The sequence below is a fragment of the Halichoerus grypus genome, chromosome 5, assembly GCF_964656455.1.
Source record: "Halichoerus grypus chromosome 5, mHalGry1.hap1.1, whole genome shotgun sequence".
NCBI lineage: Eukaryota > Metazoa > Chordata > Mammalia > Carnivora > Phocidae > Halichoerus > Halichoerus grypus.
The window spans coordinates 75,007,708-75,035,375 of NC_135716.1; the positions used below are offsets into that span (position 1 = coordinate 75,007,708).

The 27,668-nt window shown below is 39.1% G+C and overlaps 2 protein-coding genes across 6 annotated transcripts in view; one reads left to right on the plus strand and one right to left on the minus strand.

The window, feature by feature from the left end:
- Window positions 1-11,947, plus strand: part of TCEA1 (transcription elongation factor A1) — a 46,189-nt gene extending 34,242 nt beyond the window's left edge. Inside the window, exons 8-10 of the mRNA XM_078072381.1 lie at window positions 1,783-1,929; window positions 8,572-8,643; window positions 10,355-11,947. Coding sequence (XP_077928507.1) covers window positions 1,783-1,929; window positions 8,572-8,643; window positions 10,355-10,363 — 228 coding nt within the window. The 3' untranslated portion in view covers window positions 10,364-11,947. The remainder of the gene's footprint in view (window positions 1-1,782; window positions 1,930-8,571; window positions 8,644-10,354) is intronic.
- A 9,030-nt stretch (window positions 11,948-20,977) lies between these two features.
- The window catches only part of RGS20 (regulator of G protein signaling 20), a 46,408-nt gene continuing 39,717 nt past the window's right edge, over window positions 20,978-27,668 (minus strand). For all 5 annotated transcript variants that reach the window (XM_078072384.1, XM_036106270.2, XM_036106251.2 and 2 more), the window contains 2 exons: window positions 24,860-25,094; window positions 20,978-21,993 (listed from right to left, as the gene is read on the minus strand). In XM_078072384.1, the coding sequence (XP_077928510.1) occupies window positions 21,805-21,993; window positions 24,860-25,094 (424 nt within the window). In that variant the 3' untranslated portion in view covers window positions 20,978-21,804. The remainder of the gene's footprint in view (window positions 21,994-24,859; window positions 25,095-27,668) is intronic.

Below are 27,668 nucleotides of genomic sequence, written 5' to 3' on the forward strand. Positions count from 1 at the left end.
TGTCATCACTACATCCAACAAAGCTAAAAGCAATTCCTAATTTATATATTCATATTTTCCTGATTGTACATTTCTTTGTATCAGGATCCAAGTCTGCACATTACCTTTAGTTAGGTCTCTAAAGATTTTGTATATATATGTATTTAAATCCCTTGCAGTCTCTTTCCTGCCCCTGACCCCTTTTTTATTCATGACACTGACCTGTTGAAGAAACCAATTTATTTCTTCTGTATCCCACAGTATGAATTGTCTCTTTCTTCCTCAGGATGTTATTTAACTTTTCTGTCCCCTCTCTTGTCTGTGAACTGGAAGCTAGTTCTATAGGCTCGATTACATACAAATTCAACTGTGTTTCCCCACATAAATACTTGTAATTGGTGCTTTTTACTTCGTATTGCATTAGGAGACACATAATGTCTTGTTGCTTTACTGTTAGCATGCTGAGATTGATCAGTGGGTTTGGATATTAACAGTCTGATTCCTCCATTGTAAAGTTCTCCTTTGACCTTTCATCTAATGTATTCATCCACTGATTTCCTTACCTGAATTGGTTAAATTATTAGGAGTTGCAAAATAGTGATTTCTAAAGTTCTGTCCTTCCTTTCACATTTATTAGCTAGATTCTTTAATAAAGAAGCATTTTCCTTTGTAAATTCAGGCACTTGGTGACCCCTTTGGTTTGGATAGGAAAGGCAGGTAAATGTTGTCTATTGTCTGAAACTCTTTCCCTTTAGTTAACAGTTAGCAGAATGAGCAGTTGGTGCCCTAGTAACTGCCAGGGGGGGCTTTGTTGCTTTTTTTGCATGCTTGTGCTCTTCTTTTTCAGTATCATGGACTTGTGACTTTTTTTTTTTTTAAAGAGAGAGACACAGAGAGGGAACACAAGCAGGGGGAGTGGGAGAGGGAGAAGCAGGCTTCCCGCCAAGCAGGGAGCCTGATGTGGGGCTCAATCCCGAGACCCTGGGATCATGACCTGAGCCGAAGGCAGACACTTAACAACTGAGTCACCCAGGCGCCCCAGGACTTGTGACATTTTCATCTATCCAGTGGGGATTGGTTCTTTACAGTAATTTATTTTGATAGCTGAAGAAATTGTCCTATCTTTGGCTAATGGGAGGTCCTTCATGGTAGCCCCTCGTCCATATGACTCAACCAACAAAAAAGTCTTTGGTAGCTTCCATGCTTCTCTGGCACAAGAGGATGACCTTGGCTTATCCTGTACATTTCTTTTCTTTTTTTTTTTTTTTCTTTAAGAGTGTGAGCGGGGGGGCGGGGGTGGGCAGAGGGAGAAGGAGAGAGAGAATCCTAAGCTGACTCCGCATTGAGCAGAGTTAATGTGGGGCTGGATTTCACAGCCCTGAGATCATGACCTGAGCCAAAATCAAGAGTTGGATGCTCAACTGACTGAGCCACCCAGGCACTCCAAATCCTCTGCATTTCTTGATTCAAAATGGGAACCAGATATTCCTCCAAAGATCCCTGGTTCCTTTTTGGGGAGGGCAATGGTACAGACAACAATCTGGATACTAGAGGTGCTCATTGCTACAGTATTATTACATTGTTTATAAACCTTTAAGAGGTAATTAAATCTAATTTTCACATAGAAACTTACAAGTATTTGATGAAATTTTAAAAGAAAGCAAACTCTGAGTTCTTTGAGGAAAAATTTTTCACTTTTAAAACTTTAAAAGTTGGTTTATTGAGCTTATAGAACATAAAAAAACATTCAGGATATATATAGAAAATGCCTATAACTGAGTGGTATTGCCACCTCCCTGACAGGAAATGGCTAGTGATGAACTCAAAGAGATGCGGAAAAACTTGACCAAAGAAGCCATCAGAGAGCATCAGATGGCCAAGACAGGTGGAACCCAGACTGACTTATTCACATGTGGCAAATGTAAAAAGAAGAATTGTACTTACACACAGGTTGGTGATTATTTATAGATTCTTACTTTCACGTAAGGATACTTGAGGGTATTGTGCTAGTAAGTCAAGTAAGTCAGAGAAAGACAAATACCATATGATCTCACTTATATGTAGAATCTAAAAAGAAAAAAAATGACTCATCTGAGCACAAACCTGGTGGTGGTTGTGGTTGTTGGAGAAGAGGGGTGGGGGGGATGCATGAAATAAATGAAGGGGATTAAGAGGTACAGACTTGCCAGTTATAAGTCACAAGGATGTAATATACAAGATAGAAAATATAGTCAGTAATGTAGTAACTTTGTATAGTGACAGAGGGTAACTAAACCTATAAAGATAATCATTTTGTAATGTATAAAAATACCAAATCACTATGTAGTACACCTGAAACTGATATAATATTGTATGTCAATTATAATCCAATTAAAACTAACTACATTAAGTAGAATGCTTGCAACTCCTGTTTCAAAACCAGTGGTAAAGATAATTACCAGTACTTTGATAATGCTTTCTTAATACACACATTCCAGTTAATTGAAAATAAGTTGATATATTTATACTTTCATGGAAGTTGTTACTGTGAAAGCTGTATCAATTAAATAAAATTTATAAAAATCATTGTAGGATTTAATGAAATGGCCACATTCTAAGAGTTGAGCAGTTGATTATTGGTTAGTATATAAACAGGTTATAATTCTTTTTATTTGGCAGGATCATATAATTTAAGGAAAGTTCTTTACTCTTCCTCACTTGGGTGTAGGTACTTTTTGCTTAATTGCTTTCCAGATACTGATTTCCTTTCCTGCAGCGTATTGATGACTTTTCACATATGATGCGACTAACTTTCCTTTTTGTTCTTGGACAAAAAGAAAGCTGGAAAGAGCCACATATGTGAAAATGGTTTATCACTGTCATTAATTTCATTTGTCAAGTAGGTATTTTTGTGCTGTGTCTGTAATCTACTAAACTCAAAATTTTCTCCTTAAAGAACAACTTACAGTTAATGTTTTAGGGTAATGGATTTAGGGAATCGAATTTTCTGATAGACAGAAAATTAGGCAGAAGTTAAGGAAGTAGTATTACTAAATTGTATATAAGTTGTAGAAAGGAACCTTTTTTTTTTTTTTTTAAGTTTTAGAAGGTGTCATTCTCAAGGTTAAAAATTCAAAAGGTACAAAAGATTGTGAGTGGAAAATTCCCCTCCCACTTTTACCTGCAGCCACTTGGTCCCACCTCCCTGGAGGTAAACTAGGTTATTTGTTGTGTGGCTTTCTACGTGTTTTATGCATATACATGCAAATATGAATATATTTTTGTTTTCCCTTTTTTTACATTTGTTTTTTATATTTTTTAGTAATCTCTACACCCAACATGGGGTTCAAACTTAAAACCCCGAGATCAAGAATTGCATGCTCTTCTGATGGAGCCAGCCAGGCGCCCCTGTTTCCCCATTTCCTAAACACATGTGGTAGCACATTATATAAACTTCTGCCTCTTTTAGTTTTTAAAGGTACATAACACTCCCATTTTCAGATATGCTCTATTTAACCAATCCAAAGTCCTCTTTTTGAAGTCTTTCATTTAATCATAGTTATAGATCTGATATTTCAGTATTTTGTTTTGTGGAACTATTACTACCGATAGTCACTAAAATATATTAACATATGAAAGTGGCTTCAGAAATTTCTAAGTTTGGATTGCTCTGTTTTCTTTCGATTAGGCAGAAAAGTCTAAGCAATAAAAATTCTCTCCTGAAAATGCTGCATAGTAGGAAGTATTAAGTATAAATAGAAAGGTATTTAAAGCCAAAGCATCTTTTATTTTTTTTAAAGATTTTTATTTATTTATTGAGAGAGAGAATGATAGAGCATGAGGGGGGAAGGATCAGAGGAAGAAGCAGACTCCCTGCTGAGCAGGGAGCCTGATGCAGGACTTGATCCTAGGACTCCAGGATCATGACCTGCACCAAAGGCAGTCGCATAACCAACTGAGCCACCCAGGCGCCTGCCAAAGCTTCTTTAAAACATTTGAAGCCAGGGCGCCTGGGTGGCTCGGTTGAGCGTCTGACTCTTGATTTCAGCTCCCATCATGATCTCAGGGTCCTGGGATCAAGCCCCATGTCGAGCTCGCGCTCAGTGTGGAGTCTAGTTGAGGTTCTCTCTCCCTATCCTTCTATCCCTCTCCTCTTGTGCGCGTGCGTGCTCTCTCTAAATAAATAAATTAAAAAAAAAAAACATACGAAGAAGTGATATATTTACATAATCAGCTACAATAAAAAACGTTTCTTTTAATAGAAAGAACCTAGTCTAAAGAGGAAGTCAGTATGATTTTCTTAGAATCAATTCTGTCAATAGATAGAAAATTTCCAAAGTTGGCAGAATAACAGATATAAAAGACTGAAGTTTGACTCTTGGTTAACATGTACCTACCAGGAGATGAACATTTTTCCCAGAGGGCAAAAATTCCTCCTATCTATGTACTTTTAGGGCCCTAGTTAGCAAGTATCTAGATATAAATACATGAGAATATTTCAGAAGGATTTTTCAAACCATTTTTATCTGAAGGCCTTAAATAAGCAGAATGCTATTCTTTTGAGAATGCCTCTTCTTTTTCTCCCTTTGGGCTTTTGAGTTAAAAATCATGTTGATAGTTGACAAGTATTGTGTGCTTCTCATCTTTGAGGCAGTAATATACTGGATTTCATCATCCCACACTAAATTTAAATAGACCTTATTCAGAATGCAATATTGTTGGTAGTCAGGTTCTTGCCTTCTCCCATCTTCTCATCTCCCCCGTAACTTAAACCTAAAAATAACTTACAACTTTATTTTTTTTGAGAACTTTGGAAGTCTATTATCTTATGTTGATAAAGTTTAAAAAAATCATATTAGCTTATTTATTATTATTTTTTCCTGAGTTCTCTTTTGTTTTAAAATTTTTAGTTGTGGCAAAATACACATAACCTAAAATTTACCACCTTCACCATGTTTAAGTATATAATTGAGTAGTAGTACATTCATAATATTGTGGCAATCTCCAGGATTCTTTTTCTCTTGCAAGACTGAAACCCTATACCCATTAGATAGTAACTGTACATTTCTCTAGCTCCTGGCATCCACCAGTCTCTGAATTTGACTACTCTAGGTAGTCAAAGGGATAAATGGTACCACATAACAGTATTTGTCCTTTTTTTGTCCCTGGCTTATTTCTGATACCTGATCTATTCTAAGTTAGTAATTAGAAACGCAAATGTGTGTACAGATCAACATCACTAATCATCAGGGAAATACAAATTAAAACCATGTAATGTTCATAAATGATCATCCATATTATAGCATATATCAGAATTTCCTTCCCTTTTTTTTTTTTTTTAAGATTTTATTTATTTATTTAACTGACAGAGACCACGAGAGAGGGAACACAAGAAGGGGGGAGTGGGAGAGGGAGAAGCAGGCTTCCCGCCGAGCAGGGAGCCCGATGCGGGGCTCGATCCCAGGGCCCTGAAATCATGACCTGAGCCGAAGGTAGTCGCTTAACCAACTGAGCCACCCAGGCGCCCCCAGAATTGCCTTCCTTTTTAAGGCTGAATAATCACTGTATGTATATACCACATTCTGTTTATCTATTCATCTGTTGATGGACACTGGGTTGCTTCCACCTTTTGGGCTATTATAAATAATGCTGCTATGAACTTCTGTGTACAAATACCTCTTTGAGACCCTGCTTTCCATTCTTTTGGGTATTTTCTCAGGAGTTGCATTTCTGTGTCGAATGAGCTTTTTTTTTCTTTTTTTTTTAAGTTTTATTTTTTATTTTTAAAGAGAGGGTTGGTGAGGAGAGGCAGAGGGAAGGGGAGAGAGAGAGAATCTTAAGCAGGCTCCACGCCCAGATCCCATAATCCAAGCCAAAATCGAGTCAGATGCTTAACCAACTGAGCCACTGAGGTGCCCCTACATTAGCTGTTTTAAAGCAATGTAAAGGACCTATTTATAGAAAAATTGGAAAATGCAGAAAAATATGAACAAAAAATTTAAAATCATCCATTAATCTGCATTTAGAAAGAACAGTGGTCAGTATTTTGGTGCCTGCAGTATTTTGTGAAGTTTTTCTAGTTTAGTTGTAGCTAAATAATGTAAACCATTTTTTTAATGATTTTATTTATTAGAGAGAGAGAGCATGAGCAGTAGGGTGAGGCAGAGTGAGAGGGAGAAGCAGACTCCCCGCTGAGCAGGGAGCCCGGTGTAGGGCTCGATCCCAGGACCCTGAGATCATGACCTGAGCTTAAGGCAGACACTTAACTGACTGAGCCACCCATACACCCCTGTAAACCATTTTATGTACAGTTGAACCTTGAACAACATGGGTTTGAACTGCATGAGTCCACTTAACACACAAATTTTTTTCAACAAATACATGTCTAGTACTGTAAATGTATTTTCCTTATGATTTTATTAATCACGTTTTCTTTTCTGTAGCTTGCTTTAAGAATTCAGTATATGGGGTGCCTGGGTGGCTCAGTTGGTTGGGCGACTGCCTTCGGCTCAGGTCATGATCCTGGAGTCCCAGGATTGGGTCCCGCATCGGGCTCCCTGATCAGCAGGGAGTCTGGTTCTCCCTCTGACTCTCCCCCCTCTCATGTGCTCTCTCTCTCATTCTCTCTCTCAAATAAATAAAATCTTTAAAAAAAAAAAAAAAGAATTCAGTATATGGTAGGTATAACATACAAAATATGTATTAATCGACAGTTTGTGTTGTTGGTAAGGCTTGTAGTTCACAGTAGACTATTAGCAGTTGCGTTTTAGAGGAGTTAGATGTGGATATTCAACTGCATGAGGAGTTGGTGCTCTTAACCTCCACATTGTTCGAGGCAGAACTGTACTTCTTTTCACTTAGCTACTATAATGTAAGTATTTTCCTTTAATTATTAAAAAAAACAACAAGCCCAAACCTTTGTAAACATCTTAATAGCTGTATAATATTCCATCAGATGGGTATGCTCTTATTTCATTATTTCCTTGTTGGATATTTAAGTTGTTTCCAGTGTTTGCACTATTATAAAATTACACTTCAAACATCCCTGTACACAGATCTCCCACACCCAACTTTATGAGGAATAATTGACATATAATTGAATGTTTTTAAAGTGTACAGTGAGATGATTTGATGTATATATACATTGTGGAATGATTACCAAGATCAAGATAATTAACATATCCATTATCTCACATAGTTAACTCTTTTTTTTGTGTGTGTGTGAGAATGCTTAAGATCGACTCTTTAGTCACTGTGCTGTATTTTAGATCCTCAGAAATTACTGTTTTTATACCTGAAAGTTTTTATCCTTTGACCTTCATCTCTCCATTTCCCCCTTCTCCCAGCCCCTACAACTACCATCTGTTCTCTGTTTCTATGAAATCCACATTTATTTATTTATTTTATTTATTAAGATGCCACATATAAGTGATACCATATAGTATTTGTCATTCTCTGGCATATTTTATTTAGCATTCCTTCCAGGTCCATCCGTGTTGTCTCAAATAGTAGGATTTCCTTCTTTTTTATGGCTGAATAATGTTCCATTGTGTATATATATCACTTTTCTTTATCCATTCTTCAGCTGAAGGACATTTAGATTGTTTTCATATCTTGGCTATTGTGAATAATGCAGTCAATATGGGTGTGTAGATAACTTTTTGAGGTATTGATTTCATTTCCTTCAGATATATATGCAGAATGGGATTGCTGGATCATAAGGTAGTTGATTTTATTTTATTTTTTATGCTGGCTCTACCATTTTTTTTTTTTTTAAAGTAAAGTCTACCCCCCAGCGTGGGGCTCAAACTCATGACCCCGAGATCAAGAGTTGCATGCTCTACCAACTGAGCCAGCCAGGCATCCCTGTGTGGTAGTTTAATTTTTAATTTTTTGAGGATCTGCCATCCTGTTTTCCATAATGGATATACCAGTTTACATTCCTACCAACAGTGTACACAGGAGTTCCCTTTTCTCCACATCTTCAGCAATATTTGTTCTTGTCTTTTTGATAATAGCCATTCTAACAGGTGTGAGGTGATAATTCCTTGTGGTTTGCATTTCCCTAATGATCAGTGATGTTGATCTGTACACAGGTCTTTATTTTTGTTTCTAATTACCGTCTTAGAGTAGATCAGATGTCAAGTTCCTAGGTCAGAGAGAATGGATGTTTGAGGCTCTTACCTTGTTGCTGCCTAAAGTTTAGAAAGGTTGTGACAGTATTTTTCAGAATGAAATTCGTAATTTTTACATCTCTGCTAATTTATAAGAGAAAATTGACGTATCTTTTAATTAACATTTCTAATGCTTCTTATGATGAAATTTTTAAATATTTATTAGCCATTTATAAAAAGTATGTGTGACTTTAGATGGTTTTCCCACTTACCTGGAATAAATTAAACATGAAAAGACAAGGAATGACTTAGAAAAAGAAGTTTTGAAATATGTATCCTTTTGACATTACTTAGCTTATTTGAACTTGTTTCAGGCTCTTATACATTTTATTGTGGTACCGCTGTGGTTACTGTATATCTTAATGTAGAATGTTCTTATTTAGGTCAGACTTTTTATAGTATTGTAAAAAGTAATATTTTTCACTTGATTTTGCTGCAGGTACAAACCCGTAGTGCTGATGAACCGATGACAACATTTGTTGTCTGCAATGAATGTGGAAATCGATGGAAGGTATATGACTTTTTCTTATATTCATATTTTACCCATTTATAAAAGATTTCTTCACGTCTTTTCATAAGGCTACCGAGGTATCTAAATATATACATTTGCTCATGCTGTCCAGTACTACAGAAGTCCATGACGAACCATTTGTAAAGGAATATAATATATTGTACTCTATTAGAAATTAAGAATGTTAACTTAATTTTCCTATTTTCATATTGTTTTGGTGCAGGAGTAACAGGATTGAATCTTAACTGCAATTACTGTATCATAGTCCTATATATACTATACTCATTTAATTGCTTTGACTCTTGTACTTCCAGAAAATCTGTCTTCATAGATTTTGGGTATTACTTGTCTTCATAGATTTTGATTCTGGAAAGATTACTTTACCTTGTTGAAATCCAGCAGGATGGTTTTAGTGTTTATTTTAGGAATTAACAGATGAGTACTGTCATGGTTTGGTAGGCTTTTCACTGAGCCTTCATATCACCTATGTGCTCTTGAATGAGCCCCACACAGGCAAGTGTATGTTATTTAAATGATCCCTTCTTGAGTATTTTTGTGAGCCACAGAAATATAATTTAAACTTGGGAGAAGAATTACACATCACTTCTGAGACCATTTTTATTGTTACCATAGATGGGGCTGCTAGGGGTGTGTGGTTGGGGAGGCTCACGTAGTAGGAATATAGTCTTTGGAGCCAAATAGGCTTTGAACTCTGCTGCTTATCATTAGTGAACTGTGATTTTCTCACATATTACATGTAAATAATATCTACAACACAGGCTGTGGTGAAGAGTACAGATAATATATTTAAAAAGTGCCTGATAATTGTTGGTATTCCAAAAATGCTGGTTGCATTTATTGGTTTTTGTGAAGCTTGTGTGATTCTTCTTCTTTTTTTTTTAAGCTATACTTAGCTTTAGCTCTTTAATGCTTATTTTGAATTACTCACCCAAGTTAAAGCATTTTCTGAAAATCAGAAGTGAATTAAAAGCTAGACAATGGAATATTCTACGCAAATATGGTATAGGACTTTGGCCCTAGACATTATTTTAGGGGTTGAGACCAGTACCCATTTTATTATACACAAAGGACTTAGTTCTGAGCTGGGAAGGTTACTGGTATTGAGAGTGTCATCATGATTTGAAACAGAGTCTCCTATCCTGAGGGACATTCATTTTTTAATTATTTATTTTCGGTCCTCTTGAGCAAGTCTGGCTTTTCCAGCTAGCTCTTAGATTTATTTTACATAATGGATGATGATGATGTTGATGATGATTTCTATATTATTGGGCATATTGCAGTTTGTTTTGAATATAGGCAGTTTGCAGCATAGTTCTGACAGTACTTCTTGGATTTAAGAAAGTTCAATTTAATGTAGAAAGCTGATGCCTAAGGATGGGTTACTCTAGAAGTTCAGGTTTGGAATTCATTTTTTTTAATTCATTTTTTTAACCTAAAAACATTAAGAAGAGGGGTAGTTAATAAAATATTTTATACTATTTCTTCAGTTATATATTGCTACTGATTCCAAATTGGAAAAGTCAAACACTTAGGATAGCTGTCTGTTCATGTTTGAGAAATACAGCATCTTTTTCAAAAATGCCTCTTTCTTTAGCAGTATAAGGTGTATACTGTGTTAAATGGGGGCGGGATACACCCCATTGTATGTATTTAAAGGTCTCACGAAATACTTCTTTTTTTTTTTTGACAGTTCTGTTGAGTTGGAAGAAATGGCAAAGTGTCTGGACCATTAAAAAATGGATTTTGTAATTAGCTTTAAAACTAGGCCAAGCATCTAGTTTTCCTGCAAATCAGATTTTTAAAGTAACATACATCCCTTGGGTTAGTCTTGGTTTTTGACATAGCATTCCTTCCTTAAATGCCTTCTGTAGTTTCAGATCAGTAGGGAGACCACATAATAATTGTATGGTATTTGTTTAAAAACTTTTTTTTCATTTTTATAGTAAGTTGATATTAAACTTTTATCAGTTAAACTTTTGGCAATTTATTTTTACCTTTTTTTTCTTTTAAAAGAAAAATGTACCTTAACTTTTTTAGAGTCCAAACATACACAGTAGAAATACTATTCTTCTCAGTTAATATATAAATGGAAATTACATTTTCCCCCCCATATTGGCACATACCTGCAAATAGTAAAAGAGGAGAAGAGGTAATATAAGTTTATCACATGTGGTGTGTATTCAGATACTACTTGAGCAACTTATCTAAATTGTATATAATATTTGAACTAGCCTATGAGATTGATCTTAATTATTATGTTCACAAGTCTGGGATAATTAGATATTATTTTGCATTTGTAACTAATCGTGATAATCATTTCTTGTAATTTCTTGTACGTGTTTATGACTTGTTCTTAATAGATTTTACTTTTGGAAACATGACTTTGTTGAAATCAGTTTGGTTTTGTTGTTTATTTACCCGTTTGACTCTGTAGTGTATTTTAGTTTTGCAGAACACTGTTGTAGTTTAGTAGGTTTTTCATAAATCCCAGCATAGGCAAAGAATGAAAGCTTCTGACCATTTTTCCCCTCATAGGAAGACATACCTGGGAAGAAAATATTAGCATTTTAGTACAGTATAGTTACTATAAACAGTTATGACTTGATTTTGATTTGGAAATCTTTGCTGACCAAGGATTAAGTTTAAGGACTATATAAATCATTAAAGCTGTGGTCTTTCCATATGGAGGTTGATAGAACATATTTTTGTCCTGAATCAAATTTGCTCTTTTTCTGTTACACAATGAATGAGGTTGTTCAGCAAAATATATGGGCTATAATGTAATTGGTTTTACAATACAAATCTTATAATTAAATTTTTTTACATGTGTACCATTTGTTTTGTTAGGAATAAGAAAAAATGATTTTCACATGGTTTCCTTAGAGTACACTTGCTCTAGCACATCTTAAAGGCCACTTTTACAAAAGCCACATTTTATTATGCTGAATCTGTATTCTATCAGACTCCTATAGGAAGACTTCAGTACACGTTTTGCACTCCCCTTTGCTCCCTTTTCCCATTTTTTTAAATGCAAATCAATTTGATGTAATATAGAAAGCAACATTAAAGGTCCATGTTATGACCTTATATATGAGCATTGGCCCACTGGTACCATCCTGTCTCTACTTTGTCATTTCACAGATTAACCTTTATCACTTGAAAAATAAAGTGCATTTTTGGAAGAATGAGTTTTGGAAGAATAAAACTAAAATAGTCCCACTTTTAAATTAAGTGATCCATTTTTAAATTTGTAATTCAATAAAGTTTCTTGTTATTAAACATGTATCACATTTTGTCATTTTATTTAGATACTGACACCCGCTCTACCTTTTGTTTCAAAAGTCTCTCCCACTACTAAGGTGGTTTTTAATTTATTTATTTATTTTAGAGTGTGTGTGCATGCGTGTGCGAGCAGGGAGAGGTGTGAGGGGGAGAGAGAGAGAATCCCAAGCAGCCTCCACGCTGAGTGCAGAGCCCAAAGCAGGGCTCAATCCCATGACAGATCATGACCAGTCGGACGCTTAACTGACTGAGCCACCCAGGTGTCCCCAACTACTAAGGTGTTTTTTTAAAGGATAGTTTTAATTAGGTGATGCCTGCCTAGTTTTAAGTAAAGACTAGTATTGAGCAGTAGTACGGAACATGTTTTTCTCTTCTCTTTTCCTGGACACCTGGTGAGGGAGGCAGGAGTGGTTCTCAGTAGAGCATCAAGCACATCCTGTGTGTGCACATAACATTAATATGAGAGACCACATAGTCTTAGTAAAAAATACTAGCCAGTTGTTAACTAATGGGAAATAAAAATAACTGTGTTAAATGAATATACGTATATGATTATACATTAAATGAATATACAGAAGAATTAAATGAGACATATGCAGTGGGAATTAATTAAGAACCATCCTGGGAAAGCAGAAAATAACGATCTTGGTTTTCTAGCTCAGAGGTGATGAGCACTGGTTTACAAGTTTTGCTAAGGCATGGCAAAAGTTCTGAAATACTTCTTTTTAAAGATTTATTTAGTAGAGAGAGAGTGAGTGGGGGGCGCACAGGGAGAGAATCCTCAAGCAGACTCCCCACTGAGTGCAGAGCCTGATGCGGGGCTTGATCCCACGACCCATGAGATCATGACCTGAGCTGAAACCAAGAGTCGGACACTTAACTGACTGAGCCATCCAGGCACTCCTGAAGTATTTATATATACCCAAACATTGAAATTTGTATATAACAAATGGAGAATAAAGTATTAACAAGATACCAAGAGAAATAACAGGCTATACTTTGAAGTTTTATAGGTACACAGTGATTGTTCTTAGAGGTCGAAGTGTAATTCAGGGATTTGAATTGAATTTACTTCTCAAAATAAAAACTGCAATTAGAGTGTTGTGGTTTAAAGAGTTTTAATCAACAATTACTCTTCTCCCTCCAGCCCCGCTCACACACACACACATTTAGCTATAGAAAATTAGCCATTTAAGAAGAGTTGAATATTCCACTGGGAAATATGATGTGAATAGTCACTGACATAAAAGCCACATATTTTCGTCAGTTTCAAAAATAAGAAAAGTGCCAACATTGAAGATGCTGCTTCATGGTAAACAGAAGAGAATTACTGATTGACAAGTTCCTAGGCAGTAATGGAAGAATTATGTTGCAGGAAGGTTAAGTTAACTGAAGTCAGTCAAAAGTAGTAAGAGTCGTGTATTGGAAGAATCTCATCGTGGCTTTACTAGATAACCAATAGCTGTAACTTAGTAAAGATGGAGTCGGTAAGTTTTTATGGGAAACTTATTCACTGCTGTATTTTTAACACCTAGAAGCATACTTGTCACATAGTAGATACTCATGAGGTAGTTTTTCCTGGTTATCTTTGTGTTTGTGCATTACATTTGTTCTTGACCGTATAGGAGCTGAGATGTAAAGAGTATTCCACGTGTTGAGGACCAGCAGAAGCAGGATAGATAACTACTGGTTGTCAATGTTTTATTTTATTTATTTTTAAAGATTTTATTTATTTGACAGAGAAAGAGTGAGAGAGGGAACACAAGCAGGGGAAGTGGGAGAGGGAAAAGCAGGCTCCCTGCAGAGCAGGGAGCCCGATGCGGGGCTTGATCCCAGGACCCTGAGATCATGACCTGAGCCAAAGACAGACGCTTAACGACTGAGCCACCCAGGTGCCCCAGGTTGTCAATGTTTTAGACTCCTAACCTTAAAGGAAGAAATGTAATGAGCTAGAGTCTTGGGAGATCTCTTTGACACCTTAATTCTGCAAAGTGAAGCAACAGTTTTATTTATTTTTTTTAAGATTTTATTTATTTATTTGACAGAGAGAAACACAGCGAGAGAGGGAACACAAGCAGGGGGAGTGGGAGAGGGAGAAGCAGGCTTCCCGCGGAGCAGGGAGCCCGATGCGGGGCTCGACCCCAGGACCCTAGGACCATGACCCGAGCTGAAGGCAGACGCCCAACGATTGAGCCACCCAGGTGCCCCAACAACAGTTTTATTATTAATTGAAAAAAGGTTTTTTGTTTTTTTGTTTTTTTTTCCCTCCAAATGGACCTGTGTACTCTTATACTTCTTTACCCAACTGGTGGATGGAAAATGAAAGCACAGATGACTACCTCAAATGACTTGTTCTGATTCCTCTCCCTAGGTGCCATAAAAAGAGCTTATTATTATTATTTTTTTCCCTTAATGCATGACTGCAAAGATAGCGACATTTCATATGTGACCTGCCATATAGTCCAGCTAAATTAGCCCAAGTGTTTCCAAAATTGGAGGACTGAGCTGTTTTGAAATAAAAGTTTTTTTTAAACCCTTAAATATGGTTTACAGTATGTATCCAAATTATTTTTGTAATAATTCCATTTGAAAGTATAGCTGATGTACAATACAAAAGCAAAAACCATGAGAGCACTGAACGGAATGGCTTAGCTCTACCTTTCGTCTTTTTGGCAGTCATTTCCAAACATCTTGTCTGATTCATTTAGGGGATGCCTTCTCACTTCCGTATGACCTTGGGGGTCTGTCACTGACTGTCCCACTCCATATCATGCCCCTTCCCTGGGATTGCTGTCTGAAAGATGAGAAACACTGTCTCTACTGGAATAGCTAAATTCGCAGGGGGCTGCATCTGGGCCTTGCTGTACCATTTTGCCGACAATTTGCAGAGTCCCTCTGTGTGTGAAGCAGCCAAAGGCAGTAGAAATGGAGAGAAGGTCTGGATCCGATCTTGCTGCAGCTAGGACTACCCTGGACTTGCTGCTTATGAAAGCCAATCCGTTTCCTTTGTGTTTAAGCTAGTTTGAGATAGACTCCTGTAACAAGCAGCCGAAAAAAAATTTTAAATCCTAAATTGTTTTGGATGAATATTTGAATTGGGTAAATGTAAAATGATTCTAAATAAAAGTACTGCTATCAGAATATCAAAACCTTTGAGAGTACTACTAAGATTTCCAAGATATTGCAGAAGTAGTGTAAGTGATCTAGAAGGGCAATTAAAGTCACAGGTTCTTTATCAGCCTGATTTATCTCAGGATTGTTTCGCTAATCTGTCCATTATTTCTCTTCTTAATGATTGTAGTCCTAATCCTGTTTTAAAATTGATCAGAACATGTCCATAAGACCAAATGCTCAAGCCTCTCCCTGTTAAAAACTTTATTTATTTATAATTTCTTTGGGGGGGGGTGGGAGGGTCAGAGAGAGAGGGAGAGAGAATTATTTTAAGCAGGCTCCATGCCCGTTATGGAACCCGACGCAGGGCTTGATCTCATGACCCTGAGATCATGACCTGAGCGAAAATCAAGAGTCGGACACCTAACTGAGCTGCCCAGGTATCCCACTCCTCATTAAAAACTTAAAAATTTGAAATATAATGGACATATAATATTGTATTAATTTTAGGTGTACAACATAATGACTCAATATATGTATATTTTGCAAAATGATTGTCACAATAAGTAGTTAATATCTCTCACCACACATAATTACAGTATTTTTTTTCTTCTGATGAGAACTTTTAAGATCTTTCTTAACAACTTTCCAAATATATAATACAGCATTGGTAACTATAGTCACCATACTGTTAATTTTTAAAATTTTTATGCTTAAGTAGATAATTCTCTTTTACTCAGACTTCTCATTCTTAGGCTAATCAAGTTTTAACTTTTCCTTTTCTTATAGTTAATATTTTGATTATTTGCTTTTCCAGTGTATTCCACTGGGACAGTTAATTCAAGTCGATAGTTTATAACGCCAAGGCCACAACTTCATCTCCCATGAGATTAAGTTGACATTACTCAGGAAAAATCCTGTTTGGTGACTGTTGTACTTTAGATGACTCAAAACAGAAGTTTTTGCTTATGCACCTGCCAGGAAAGAAAGCTTAGATGGTTTAGCTCCAAATTCAGTAACCAGTGGAGAAAAAAAGACCTGACTTGTCTAAGACAGTAGTAGTATTTTTATATATGAAGGCTGATTTTTATTTTTTTTTAAAAATTTTTATGAAGGCTGATTTTTAATAAATGTTTGTCATGTTATGTTTAATAAAAACTCCAGAGCCTTCATGAGTCATGAGGGCAGAGGAGATTGGTCAAGGCTACTTTTAACTACCACCTATGAAACTAGTTTTATTACCTTTGTCTTTTAGGTCAAAATCATGAACTAAAGAAAATGATCTCCCTGGCTCTGTAATTTTCTCTATGTCTCTGTGTTTGTGTGTATGTGCTCATACTGGGCTTTCTAGTCCTCTTTCGTAGGGAATCGGCATTGCATAGTGGTTAAGAGCTGTGAGACTTGGAACAAGGAACTTAACCTCTGTAAAGGGGAACACCATCCTACCTTAGAATTGTGAGTAAGAAGGGCCAAACAATAATTTGTAAATACCTTGAAACAGTACCCAGCTCAGTCAATGAGGGAATTTTTTTAGGATGGCCATTTAAAAAAATACATTTTTTCATTAAGTAGTCTCTGTGCCCAACATGGAACTCGAACTCATGACCCCAAGATCAGGAGTTGAATGCTCCACTGACTGAGACAGCCAGGCGCCCCTCAAATGGCCATAATGTTAACATAAATAGGCACACATACATATCCTACAATTTGTTTTTTTCCTTTAACAGTTGACCTGAGAACACTCCTTGTGAGTGCATATAGATGTATGGGATTCATTTTCACCAGAGAGCAGTCTATGCGCATATATAACATTTCCTTTAAAGACTGTTTCCCTGTAGGTAGTTTTTGTTTTGATGTTTTGTAGGATAGATTCTTAAAAGTTTAGCTGGCTAGCTAATGGATATGTACATTCAGAATAATAGATATTGCCAGATAGCTTTCCAAAAAGTCAAACTAGTTTACCTGTCAACAGGATATAAAGGCCCATTTCTTGACACTTTTGCTAATACCAGATATTATCAAACCTTTTGGTTTGGGCAAATCTAGGGAGCAAATAGTAACCAGTATCCTCTCATTTTAATTCAAGTTCATATGATTATCTTTTTGTATTTATTATGCTCATCTTTTTTTGTTTATAGCCAGTTGATCTTCTGTTAATTGTTTTTATTGTCTTTCCTTTTTAGTCTATAGAGTTGTCTTGTTAGTTTGTAGGCACTCCTAATGCATGCTGCATAGTAATTTTTAGTGTGTTTTATAGCCTGATATTTGTGTTTTAATTCTTTTTATGTTGTCTTTGTGGCACAGAATTTAAATTTTTTTCATATAATCCAGTCTATTAGTATTTTATAGTTTCTGGGTTTTATGTTTTGCTTAGGAAGACCTTTTCCATCTGAAGTTATAAAAATATTGCCTACGTTTTCTTCCAATATTCTTATAATGTTCTCTTTTTTAAAATCTTTTGAACGGTTTGGAACTTATATTTGTTTATATATCCATTTTTTTTTTTTTCCAAAAGGAGCGCCGTCCATCCCAACAAAATAAGCTTTTCAAAGTTTACTTAAGAATTCTTAAAAACCTTAGAATTGCATTGAATTTGTAGGATCCTTTTGGGGCTGCTTCAGGATTCTTTCATATACGTAGAAGTCACTAGCGATTTACCCACCGGACGGATATGTAGTGGTAGTGAGCTCCATAGCCACGTGGGCTGTAATGATCTCTTTCTGAGATGTGACACATTGTGAAACAAATTTTGAATGGAATTTTTGTTCCATAATTACATCTCTATATTTATATAATGAGGGATGAGGTATATTTTCAATGACTCCGGAGCTTATAGTCTAATGGAAAGACAGGTATGTCAACATAATTTGTAAACTCAGATGATAAGTATTCTACTGGAAAATCCTGGAATACCTGAGAATGGCACCCAATGCAATGGAAGTATGAATCAGGAGGTCAGGTAAGGTTTCTTGGAGGCAGTGATGTGTGAGGTAAATCTTAAAGGAATGACAGGAGTTCGCTGAGTGAAGGGTGGCATTGTGGGTAGCAGAAAGTATGAACAGTATGAGCAGTTATGAAAGGATGAATATATACTTATCTATAAGTATATATTCTAGAGTCTAAACCCTGTGTGGGGTTGGCTAGGAAGCCAGTAGCCTGACTATGTATATAGAGGCCCTTGCTTGTATCCCATACCAAGAATTTGGTATTTGTACTCTGGGCAGTCAGGAATTACTGAAGATTCTAAGGAGCGGATGGAGGGTGACGAGCAGATTTGCGCGTGAGAAAGGTCACCTTGTGGCATTTTGAAAGGTGGATTTGAAATGCTGAGATGGGGGCAGGGAGACCAGTTAGGAGGCTCTTGGCAATGATACTGGCAGGTGTGAGGTAATGGGGATCAGAAGGAGAGACACATGAGAAATATTTCAGAGTTAAGATCAGCAGGGCTCGGTGACTGTGTCTGCAAGGAGAAAGAAGGGAGAAATTAGCACCTAGAGAAGAGCTTAGGTGACTGGCTGAGTGACTGGGGACTTAGGCAGGGGTGGGGCTTGGAGGGAAGGGGGCAGTGGGATGACAAGTCAGAATTTAGATGAATCCCACTCCTCTATGGGATATGCAAGGGGAGATGTCAACCTGGCAGCTGATTATGAAAAGCGGCAGGAAGTGTACCCCAGGTCCTGATCTGGGAGCCATGAGCGTGTTGGCTCCATCCCAGGACCCCGAGATCATGACCTGAGCCAAAGGCAGACACTTAACTGGCTGAGCCACCCAGGCGCCCCTAAAGATTTTATTTTTAAATAATCTCTCCACCCAACACGTGGCTCAAACTCACACCCCTGAGATCACAAATCGCATACCCTGCTGACTGAGCCAGCCAGGTGCCCCCATGTGCGTTAGTTTGAATCTGCACAGCAAGCCAGCAGTCTCTCTTTGGCTGTCCTGCCCGCCGCTCCCTTTCACTGTACTCCCTGAACTTCTGCCTCCTTTGGGGGACAAATCTGCACAGCAATGCTAGGGATAAGGTACCATTATTATCCCCGTTTGTATAGATGAGGAAACAGGCCCATGAAGACTACGTACCTACCATCAGGCCGTGAGCAGGAGTCAGTCTGGCTCCAGAGCCCAAACCCTTAGCTGCTGTGCCCCACTGGCTGGGAAGGGAGCGGAGGGAGAGGAGGAGGACACGGAGAACAGCAAGAGCAGCACGGAAGACAAAGTAGTGTTTCCGGTGAGGCAGGGTCAGTGTCAGGGAGCTGGGCCGTCAACCCCAAACGCGGTGGTGTCAGGCTTGGGCTTGTGGAGACCCCGCCACGGGGGGTGGAGACCCCGCCACGGGGGATGGGTGCGCTGCCAAGGTTCAAGGAGCGCCTGCGGAGATGAGCAAATAGAGACAGCAGGAGTGCCGAGTCTGCTGAGAGAGGAAGGGGAGTCAGCAATTAATGTGACACAGGCTTGTTTTTAGTTGGGGAATCCGAGGATGCACATGGTATGGGAAAAACCCAAGGTGAAGTTGAGGACACAGGAGCGTGGTGGGGGTATAGAGGGAACGGAGTTCCAGGTAAGAGCGTTTAACTGACCACTATGTGCCCCCGACCCGTTCATTTGCTGCCATATCCCCACTTTCTTACCCGAACCGAGAAGGCAAATCCTTCTAAATTTTCTTTGGAAACTCTTTGTTTCTTGGTCCATTGATGCCAGGATTTACTTTCAGCTCTTTTCATGCTGGAACTCTCCCGGCAATCTTACTTATCTGTGTTGAAAAAATCCCAAATACTCCAGCCTAAAATCTCGGCCACCCAGGTCCCTCCGTCCAACTGATGTCTTGACATCTTTTATCTGTCTTACAGACACTTCATACGCTGCATGTCTGCAACTAGACTCATCTGGGGTTGCTTCAATTACAAATGCCTTCCCTACACCCCCACCCCCCACCGCCCCCCACCCCCACCCCCTGCCACACCCTCTGCCAAAATCTGTGGCCCCTCAAGACTTCTCCTCTGGCTCAGTTCCTCCCTGTTACAGTACTTGCTAAGTATACTGTAGCGGCCATGGACACCTGTCATCCTTACTTAAATGTAAACCAGAGGGCAGAGTTTATAACCTCAATCACAATTATGTCCTCTGTCTAGTGAAAAAATGAGCTGTAGACTATGGCATTAAAAGCACATGTAAGGGGTTGATGCCTTGAAAAGGAGGAAAGAGCACGTTATTCCCTGGGACTGGACTGATGGAGGTGAGAACAGATGCCCATCCAGACATATTTGTAGTTTACATGGGAAGATGAAGCTGGTGGGGACCCATTTTCACCATAAAGTAGGAAGTAAGATGTTTCACTGAGAATGAAGGCGAGGGGCTTAGTCTGGGGCTTGAAGAGAGTAATGAAGTAATCGTCAGGCCAGGTGAGGGTAACCAGGAGGAAAAAGGCCCCCCCCAATAGGGTGAAGCCTGCTGTGGACCCCTTGCATGTAATTTCTAACCCACTACTCAAACCGTTCCAGATTTTGGATGTCTTTCCCATTCACTGCAGTGATGGGTTTCTTCAGGATGACTCAGGGATACAAACCACTAGTTTTACCTGGAAGCTGTTAAAGTTATTCCGTTTGCCTACAATTAAAAATAGTGGGATCTAGGGACGCCTGGGTGGCTTCGTCGGTTGGGCGTCTGCCTTCGGCTCTGGTCATGATCCTGGGGTTCTGGGATTCAGTCCCACGTCAGGCTCATTGCTCGTGGGGAGCCTGCTTCTCCCTCTGCCTGTGCTTGTGTTCTTTCTTTCTCTCTGACAAATGAATGAATAAAATCTTTAAAAAAAAATAGTGGGATCTAAAATCAGAATCCTAGTCTGGGAGCTAAAATGATACCTTGCATATCTCCCTACTTACTTCATCTTATAGTCCCCAATATTTAACATGTGGAATAAAAATTGAGATAAAACTCTTGTGCTTTATTTTTTTAGACTGAAAATGCCCATATTTCTTTGAATAATAAAAATGGAAATATGCTCATTTGAAAGTTCTGTTATGAACGCGACTAAGTTGTGAATTAAAAATTCATTCTTTAGGTTGGCAGATTCTGATAATAAAATCATGCTAACTTTTCAACAAAAGAATTTTCTAAACACTACTTCTCTTACCAAACAGGTGCGACCGATCCACTTAAGAGCACAGGACTTTCATTAACCGTTACAGACACACGTGCACATACATACACGGATTCTAAGATAAAAGTGAAATTCCATTTTTATGAGTAGTGGTGACACATCTTTATAAAATGGGAATTTGGGTCCTGTGATGGCACTGAGAAGCAAAATACTCAAAACAGCTGGATGGAAGGAAGGAGTAGCTAAGAAACACTTGAACGCCTTTTCCTTGGGAGGAGAGTCATCAGATAACTGCACTCATGCAAAACAAAGGCGGTCTGGTTGGCTCCAGAGGACGTGCATGCCCCAGGCAGTAGAGAGTCTTCTAGAGTATCCTTTGCCATTGACAACATGCTCGGTGACCGTAAATGTAAATATCCTATCTTTTTCTAAGACAGCCATACCCCGTTTTTTTTTTCAAAAGTATCACTACAGGTGGCCACGGTTTACATTGTGAATATATAGTCTTCTGTAAAAGCAAGCATCTGTTTATTAAAACAGCCCAAGTATTACTCTAGCAGAAGGTACTACTACCTCTAAGTTCCCTGTACTAGATGTAGTCCATCAGTTCTTTTATTATTTTATTAATAATAAATATATTTGATAACATCCTATGCTTCAACCGATTTCTCAGCTAAGGACTGAAGCAGATCTTTATAGAGGGCAGAGTTCATGAACCGGGGATAGGAGTCTCTGTGCATTAAGGTATAGATCTGGAGTTGTGCATCATCAAATATGTGTTGGGATGGCTCCACCATGTTCCTGTTGATGACTTCTCTTACTCGGGAGTCCAAGCTGACCTGTCAGTAGACACACATAAGAGTGGTATTAGACATACTTCTCTTTGGAAATCCACCCCCAACGCACCATGGCTTGTTCTGTTTTTTAAAAATCCCAAACCAAACAAAGTCATCCAAAAATCTAAATTGCTGAAAAAGAAACTGAAAACATAATGAGCAGGGGGTTCTCAAATTTCAGCACTGTCAGAAGGCCCTGGAATGCCTGTTAAACAGATTGCTGGCCCCCACCTGCAGAGTTTCCTACTCAGTGGGTCTGGGGAGGGGCCTGAAAATGTGTATTTGTCACAAGTTCTGGGTAGCGCTGGTGGGGATCACACTGCTTTAGAAAACCACAACATTGTTTTCCCTCTTTAAAGTGATTGTACTGTGTCCTTTGAAGAAAAAAGTAGCGTGCACAGACTTACCGCTTGCTAATTTCCTAATAGCATTAGGGCTAAACCCCGGAGGTCCCAGGCTGTAGCCAGCTAGAACACAGTCACAGATTTCTGGGAATGAGCGTCAGGCTGGCTGGTGAGTGGACGCCAACCGTGGCGCCGTGGAAGAGTTAAGAGCACAGGGCCCGTGTTTAAGTCCCAGCTATGTCACTGCTTAGTTGTGGGGCTTGGGGCAAAAAGTAAGCTGCACCCTAATGAACTCCTCCATAAAGGGGATAATGGAGATGGTAGTTGGTGGGGATTTAATGAGAATTAATTTAAAGTCCTTGGAGTTCATTAAGTTCCTTAAGAAGTTGGTTTTTTTTTCTTTGATGTTTTGCTCATCCTAGAAAAGGCTGTCTCAGACCAGAGCAAGCTCCTGGGCTCAGACTCTCCCCGTAGGATGCCAGATAAACAAGACTACAGGCTGCAGAGATGCACACATAGACATCTTCTCTTCTGTGCGAAGAACCTTAGCTGGACCAGCTCGGCCCCAGGAGGCCATGACAGTGTCGATGCTGTACAATGCACACACTCTTCTTTCGTATAAACCTGAAAATATGACTAGCTAGATCAGTAAATATTGACTTCAGTGATCTATCTTTCCAGATGCATACACCCACTTTCCTCCTGGTAAGCCCCTTGTGCCCACACACAGGTAATTCAATACAGCTGACCTTGAACAACATGCGTTTGTATTGCATGGGTCCATTTATAGTGGATTTTTTTTTTTTGATAAATACTGTAAGTGCATTTTTCTCTTACGATTTCTGAGTAACCACTCTTTTCTGTAACTTTATTGTAAGTACAGTACAGAATACATATACAAAGCACGTGTTAATTGACGGCTGATGTTGTCAGTAAGGCTTCTGGTCAAGAGTAAGCTCTTTTTTTTTTTTTAAGATTTTATTTATTTTTTGACAGAGACACAGCGAGAGAGGGAACACAAGCAGGGGGAGTGGGAGAGGGAGAAGCAGGCTTCCCGCTGAGCAGGGAGCCCGATGTGGGGCTTGATCCCAGCACCCTGGGATCATGACCTGAGCTGAAGGCAGACGCTTAACGACTGAGCCACCCAGGTGCCTCAACAGTAAGCTCTTAGTAGTTAAGTTTTCGGGGAGTCAAAGTTATTAGTACACTATCGACTGTGTGGGGTCAGTGCCCGCAACCCCGTGCTGTCCAAAGGCTAACTCTACATTCAACACAGATTGCATCTCCAGATCTCTTTCTTGTGTAGCTTGTGAAGGAAGAGAACTATTTATTTCCATCCAATTCCAAGTCCTTCTCATCCTTCCTTTTCCCTCTGGTTCTGTAGTCAGTCACAAAGTCTCGGGGACCCTGCCTCTTTAACCCCTCTCAGGTCTCTCCACCTAGTCCCTCTTCTCTGCCAAGCCCGTTGGGGAGGTCACTCACCATTTCCTGCTGGATTGGTTCACTGGCCTCCTAACTGGTCTCCTGCCTCCTGAGTGCCCCTCAAAATCACCCCACTAGTTGGTCAGAGGGCTCTTTCTAAAGTACAAACCCCATTCTGACACTCCAACTTCAGACCTGGCACTGACTTGGCCATGCACTCAGGGTAAGTCCAAAGTTTAAACTTAGGAGGTCTTTATGATCTGCTTCCATGAATAACCCTGGTCTACCTTACTATTCCACTCAAGAATGTAAAGAATTTGGAATTCTACTTGGAATTTAAAGAAAGAAGGAGCTAGGGTTGCCTGGATGGCGCAGTCAGTTGAGCTTCTGACTCTTGGTTTTGGCTCAGGTCATGATCTCAGGGTCGTGAGATCGAGCCCCGTGTCGGGCTCCATGCTTAGCAGGGAGTCTGCTGGAGATTCTCTCTCTCTCTCTCTCCCTCTGCCCCTCCCCCCACTCACTCGCACCATTGCTCTCAAATAAATAAATCTCCAAAAAATGTAAGAAAAAAGGAGCTTGGTTTTGAGATCACCCTGACCCCATAGATTTTAGATTTGAAGGAACAAAAACTGGGGGGTGGAAGCTTGACTGATGTCCCCCGACAGTCTCTCTGCTCTAAGGGAAGGACAACCCAGGTAAAACCTCTGTGTCATATTAGCGAGGCTATTTCTATTCAAATAAAAATACCTGTAAAAAATATTGGTGCTCAGAATAAAAGGATAATTTTGTTTAAAGAAATGCTTACAGGGTATAATGTTTTTAAACAGTGTTTACAATAAAATGCATAGACTCCCCCTTCTGGAGAATCTAGTGAAAGTCAGGAATACTTTCTCCAGAAAGAGGCACAAAAGCTTTCACAGATTTCAGGGGCCACCGAGAGCCCGCTTGTGAGACCACGATCCCCGGCATCTGGATACTACGAGCGCAGGCGGAGTGGTCATCTCTGTTGTGGAATAGCTGTCACTGTGCCTGGGTGACCCAACACTGACGGGGTTCACTTTACCAATGGCCTCCGGGGAGGAAGCCCCTTGCGGGGTACGTACCTCTTTAGGAGAAAGAACAGAAATGTAGTCTTCATAGATTATCCTTGCTTTCTCTTCAATGATAGTTTTATTAGCTTCTTTTTTCAGTTCCTCACATGCCATCCAGAAAAGCATATTTTCTTCACTGAATTCTGTCCGGAGGAATTCCCGGAAAGCATTCCTTCCCGCTGGAGTAAGCATTACCTTGTCGAAGGACTGAGCCCAGGCGTTGACCTCCTCCAGAGTGGGACTTGGGCTGAGTGGAGACGGAAAGGAAGGGGCGAGAGGGAGCTAGGTTATCGGTAGTTACTTTGCATTTCCTCACTAGAAACAAACCCTTTTCCCTTCTGAGGATGAAAATGTGCACCTTGGCCCTTTTAGGAAGGGAGAGGGCTGTGCCCATTTCCATCGGCCTTTGGCAAAAACACACGAGTGCGATCCCTTCAGGTTGTTTAGCTGGAGTGCATGGCTGCTGGCCAAATGCTCGCAGGCCAATCTCTAGAAGAACTGCCAAGAGCGTACTTGTTCACGTCTCAATGAGTCCTGGCAAAGCTTTACAACTGTAACAGTGAAGAAAAATCCTAGAAGCATCTGACCAAGGCTTCCCAGTCACTTGTGACAGAAGTACGTCAGACCTCAGCACACCACCTTCCAGAGCAGCCACGCGGCTGTGTCTCTTTCGTGATTTTTTAAAACTTGAAAGAGAATTTTAAAGAGAAAGGGGAAAGATTATGTTATATAACTGCAAGCTATAAAGGGTGATAATAAACACACACTATAGTTCAGCACTCACCGTGAGAACCAGCTGGTCACCACCAGCCGCGCCTACCGTGGTCCTATGGCCGCACCCCACTCTCTCTGACTCCCCCACCCTGAGGGACTGCTAGGCTTGACTTTGGACTCACCCTGGTTTAGTTTATTTTTACTTATATTTTAATTATATTGAGGTCAGAAAGCTTCGTCTGTTCAACAATGATCGCTATTAAATGATTTCTTCCCCCTACCTTTCTTTTCGTTGTTTTTATGTAGGTAGATATCCCTGAAGAATATCTGTCCTTCAGTGGTTTTTTTTTCTTCACTTTTAAAATGGCTAACTCCATGTTGTCTTCTGCCACTTGCTTTCATCACCCAACACTGTCTAAGATTCACCCACGTGGCTGTATGTGGCCAGAGTTCCTGAGCACGCAGGATTTATCTCCAACTTTCCATTCTTGTACTGTCCTCATCTGGTTTTGGTATCCCTACTGAATTGATTTCTTAGACGTTTGGGTAGTTATACACGACCTATATAACCTTGGACTGATTAATTCCAGAATTGCTTTGTGGAACCAAACTGTAAAATCCATTGCATCTAGTGTTTATTTTGCAGGAGGGTGCTGTGAGTTGAATAATGTCCCCCAAAAAGATATGCTGATGTCCTAACTCTAGTACCTCAGAATGTGACTAGATTTGGAAATACAGTCTTTGTAGATTTAACTAAGTTAAGATGAGGTGATTAAGATGAGCCCTGATCCAGTAGGACTGATATTCTTTTTTTTTTTTAAGATTTTATTTATTTATTTGACACAGAGAGATAGTGAGAGAGGGAACACAAGCAGGGCGAGTGGGAGAGGGACAAACAGACTCACTGCTGAGCAGGGAGCCCGATGCGGAGCTCGATCCCAGGACCCTGAGATCATGACCTGAGCAGAAGGCAGATGCTTAACGACTGAGCCACCCAGGCGCCCCTAGGACTGATAATCTTATACAAAGGGGAATCTGGGGGGCGCCTGAGTGGCTCAGTCGGTTAAGTGTCTGCCGTGGGCTCAGGTCATGATCCTGGGGTGCCCAAGGTCCCACTGGCAGGATGGTTAGAGTCAGGCCTCAATGAGGCATTCTGGTTTCAGATACTAGAGCCTCAAAGCTTTAGTACAGAATACAATATACCGGAATATGTAAGATAAAAACCATTTTTAAAAAATTTTATTTATTTTTTTTAGTAATCTCTACACCCAACATAGGGCTTGAACTCACAACCTTGAGATCAAGAGTTGCATGCTCTTCCAATTGAGCCAGCCAGGTGCCTCAAGATAAAAGCTATTTAAAAAAAATTTTTTTTTAATTTTTAATTTTATTTGAGATTTATTTATTTATTTGAGAGAGAAAGAGAGAGTGAGCCAGAGTTGGGGGAGGAGCAGAGGGAGAAGCAGACTCCCCACCATGACCTGAGTCTAAGGCAGATGCTTAACCCACTGAGCCACCTAGATGCCCCTTGATAAAAGCTATTTTTAAACAAGCTCATAAATTGTGGAAGATTTTTTAAAAGTTTTTATTTTTTTTAGAAATCTCTACACCCAACATGGGGCTTGAACTCATGACCCTGAGGATCAAGAGTCTCATGCTCCTCCAATGGAGCATGCCAGGCGTCCCAAATTGTGGAAGATTTTAATATGCTTCCCAGAGTTTGAAAAATCTGGGTAAGGATAAATAAGATAAAGAATGAAAAAGAAACACTTAAGTAACCTTTTCGGCTACTTGTTTTTTTCCCCTCAAAAATTAGCAGTTTAATACAAGGCCTATTTGAACAATGTTTTTAGGATATTTGTCCAGTATCTGTAATTATATAGATATAATACCAAGAAAAGATATTAGAATAGGTAAGTGAAAGTAAGCCAACTGATACTACAGGAACAAGAAGAGATTAATTTTAAAATCTGACATTATGGAAAGTAATTTATGTGTTTTCTTCCCAACTTTTTTTTCCAAAAATACTTAAATTAAGACAATACTACAATTAGCTAGAGTATATAGTTAAGAAAAAAAATGGACTTTTAAAACTTTCTGAAAACCA